Source organism: Bidens hawaiensis, unplaced genomic scaffold (genome assembly GCF_021521415.1).
Source record: "Bidens hawaiensis isolate Kalapana, Puna unplaced genomic scaffold, B.hawaiensis_p1.1 tig00010056_1, whole genome shotgun sequence".
In the NCBI taxonomy this organism is placed as follows: Eukaryota; Viridiplantae; Streptophyta; class Magnoliopsida; order Asterales; family Asteraceae; genus Bidens; species Bidens hawaiensis.
This window is the reverse complement of record NW_027491759.1, coordinates 347,897-351,815: the sequence shown is the minus strand read 5'-3', so window position 1 is coordinate 351,815 and position 3,919 is coordinate 347,897. Positions and strand designations below refer to the sequence as shown.

The following is a 3,919-nucleotide window of genomic DNA, read 5'->3' as shown; positions in this document are numbered from 1 at the left end:
ATGGCTGACGGAGACCATAACGACGCCGTATTGAGTGACGTAGAAGAAGAAGAATACAACAATCCTCCAGTTCCGGTTGTTATCGGAACAGCTGACGTGTCACATGTACCGATCGATAGATTTCGCGCGCTCGCTTCCGAGCTGGCGCGTGAACGTCACGCGCGTGAGGAACTCGAGAAGTTGTTGAAGGAATTGGCGGGAACTGATGACGTGTCGTCGGTTACTGACGACACGTCGCGCGATCCGATGATCGAGCGGTTTCGCGGACTAGCTGCCGAGCTGGCGCGTGAACGTCACGCACGTGAGGAGCTCGAGAGATCCGAATCCGAGCTACAGGTTTCATTCAACCGGCTGAAGGCGCTCGCGCACGAAGCGATCAGGAAGCGAGACGAGTGTTCGCGCCAACGAGACGAGGTATCGAAGGAGTTGGCGGCAACAGTGAAGGAGAAAGAGGAAGCAGTGAAGGAATTAGAGGAGTGTGTGAAGGCTAGGGAGGGAACGAGGTCGGAGATAGGGGTCGCGGCGCAGATGTTAGTGACCGGGATCGATAAAATATTCGGGAAGGTGAACCGGTTTAGGAACTTTAGTGGTGGAGGGTTGCCAAGGTCAGAGAAGTATACTGGATTGCCTGCTGTGGCTTACGGAGTGATTAAGAGGACTAATGAGATTGTTGAGGAGTTGGTGAAGCAAGTTGAGTTGGTAACGAAGGCTCGGGATGGCGTTAGGGAGCAAATGGAGCAGAGGAATTACGAGATTGCGATTGAGGTACGGTAATATGCTTGTAAATGAGCCGAACGAGCACGAACGGGGGCATGTTCGTGTTCGTTCATTTAACATGTAGTTGAACAAGTTTTTTTGTTCATGTTTGTGTTCGTTCGATTAAAACCTAGACAAACAGTTCACGAATGTGAACGAACATAAATGAAAAGACATAAACGAACATAAATTTGTGTTCGTTTATTTAAGTTTTAATAAATACATTAGTAGTAGTTATAACCTAAACGAAAGTGTAATCGTAATTTGTGTAGGACTGTAAACGAACACGAACGTAGGCATGTCTGTGTACGTTTATTTAACTTGGACCGGACACGGACATCGGACATGATCATATAATTGAACGAATTTTTTTGTTCATGTTTGTTCGTTAAGAAAATGGGCGTGTTTGTGTTCGGTTGTGTATAACCTAAACGAACAGTTTGCGAATGTAAACAAACATAACTAAACAAGCATAATCGAACACAAACGAGCATGATTATGATTGACCAAACATAAACTAACAAGTTCGATGCATCGCAATTTATCCAAAAACACATAAAGCTGGTGGTTTATGTTTTTATGATTCAATCAAAATATCCATCATGATTAGTAAATATAACTACTTATCTATTTATTATAACCTAAACGTACAAATATAATAAACGAAAATATGCGAACGTTCACATTCATACATCAATGAATGAAGAAAACGTATGTGAACGTTCACCGAACAGTTCTAGTTCATGAACATTCGGTTCGTTTACAGGCCTAATTTTGTATATTGATTATTGTAATTAGGGGTTGTATTGTACAAGAGATAGGATTATATTTCAACCCATATTAGCGTAATGCCACATCTATCATTTGTCTTATTACGTTGTGTCTAATAAGGTATCAGAGCTTGAAGCTACAATAAGTGGCCTTAGAGATGAGGTGGCAAAGCAAACTTCGGTTGTTGAACGGTTAGAGAAATTAAATAATGAGAAAGGTGAGACGATGACAGAATTGGAAACAGAGTTGAATCAGAAGCAGGATTTAGTGAGTGATTATGGTAACAAATTAAGGATTTTGGAGTCACGAATGGATGCACAAAGGCCACTACTGGTTGATCAACTGAGTCATGTTTCAAAGATACATGACCAGATTTGTGAGGTTATTAAGGTGATTGATGGCAACAAGAAATCAGATTTATCGGATTCATTGTTTCTTCCACAAGAAACGGATTTGGAAGAGAACATACGAGCTTCTTTAGCAGGATTGGAGAGCGTAAATGAGTTAACTTCAATGGCTTTGGACAAAACGAAGGATTTGGTTGCTGAAAGAAGTCAGGAAGTTAAAACTTTAAATGAAACAGTTACTCGGTTAATAAGAGAGAAAGAGCATATTGGTTCTTTATTAAGGAGTGCTTTGTCAAGAAGAATGTCGGCTGATCCGTCTTCAAAGACGAATGAGCTGTTTAAAGTAGCAGAAAAAGGATTAAGGGATTCTGGGATTAATTATAGGTTTGGTAATCATACCGGGAATGAAAAGTCAGTTTCAAGTAATAAAGATGGTAACTTTGAGTTAGATGATGATGAAATATCTACTTTGGTGCGTGTTTTATGCATTTGTTTCTCATACACAACTTTTACATTTCCAAAATAAGTTATTTTGGTTTCTATGGTTATCAAATAATATGCAGGCTGGTGCTCTCGAGAACATTATAAAACAGTCTCAGACTGAGATAATTGAACTGCAACATACTGTTGATGAATTAAGGTATTTATCTAATTATAACCTTTTATAACATTCAGATATTTGCTAACTGTGGTTGAGTTTGGATGCTACTTGTAATCAAGGGCAGAGTCAAGTTTACTGAACGAACGTGTTGAAGCTCAAGCTAAAGAGCTTCTGCAAAGTAAACAAAAGCTAGAGGAACTCGAAGAAAAAGAGAGAGTTGCAAATGAAAATGTGAGTTACAAAATCTTGTGAATGTGTGTGTGTGTGTGTGTGTATTTCAGAACTCAACAGAATTTAAGAACTCCAAACAACCAATTATTTTATATAATTAATATTATTTGAAATTAATTTTATCATTTATTATATATAAATTTGTGATTACATATATGTAATCACAAGTTCACACTTCACATATGCGTAAAATAAATTACGTGTAAAAACTAATTTCCATAATTGTAATAAAAAAATTACATATTTACATGTAATAAGTGACAAAACTACCCCTAATTAATATTAATATATATAAAAAAAAATGGTTAGTTGTTAAGAGTTCTTAAAGTTCTCAAATTATTTTGGAGTTCTGAAATGAACCTCATCCTATATATATGTGTGTGTGTGTGTGTGTGTGTGGTTATGTATGTATGTATATGTGGTTATATATTGTCTTTTGTGTGGTGTAGGTTGAAGGGCTTATGATGGATATCGCTGCAGCCGAAGAGGAAATAACGAGATGGAAAGTGGCAGCACAGGAAGAAGCCGCAGCAGGCAAAGCAGTTGAAAAAGATTATGTTTCAAAAGTATGGTTACAGTTAGTTTCCTGTTATGTGTACGTTCATGATTTCATCCGTTGATTATTCTATACAGCTAAATACCATACGCCAAGAACTGGAAGAAGCAAAACAATCCATAACAAAATCAGAAAAAAAGCTCAAATTCAAAGAAGAAACAGCAGCTGCTGCCATATCAGCAAGAGACGCGGCTGAATCATCATTAAAATTAGCAGACACGAGGGCTGCTCGTTTGAGGGAAAGAGTAGAAGAGTTGACTAGTCAACTTGAAGAACTGGATGGACGAAAAGGCTTAATAAACGGAAAAAGGCCTAGATACATATGCTGGCCTTGGCAGTGGCTCGGTTTGGACCCGATAGGACCTCGCCAGCTGGACACGCACCAACACACTTCTAATGAAATGGAGCTTTCTGAACCTCTTCTATGATAACATTCATGTTTATGGTCAGTTTTCTTTTGAATCCATACACTATAAGTTATAAATTTTTACTTTTTTTATAGAGTTTGTGATCAACCTGTTGAGTTTGAACATTTGAAACTTTAGGTTTCCATCAAAGTGTGTAATTATTGATGTTTTTTTTACTTACACAAAACTACAAAAGGCGTTGACATACAGTGAGTTGCACGCTCGTTGTAAATGACTTGCAATTAAATTT

General features: G+C 38.1%; 1 protein-coding gene across 1 annotated transcript; it reads left to right on the top strand.

Annotated features, from left to right (window-relative positions):
* LOC143534047 (uncharacterized protein At3g49055-like) lies at positions 1-3,919 on the top strand. The gene is made up of 6 exons (XM_077028648.1): positions 1-765; positions 1,648-2,346; positions 2,438-2,514; positions 2,595-2,706; positions 3,156-3,272; positions 3,340-3,919. Exons 1-6 carry the CDS (start codon positions 1-3, stop codon positions 3,688-3,690), a joined length of 2,121 nt encoding a protein of 706 aa, XP_076884763.1. The 3' UTR covers positions 3,691-3,919.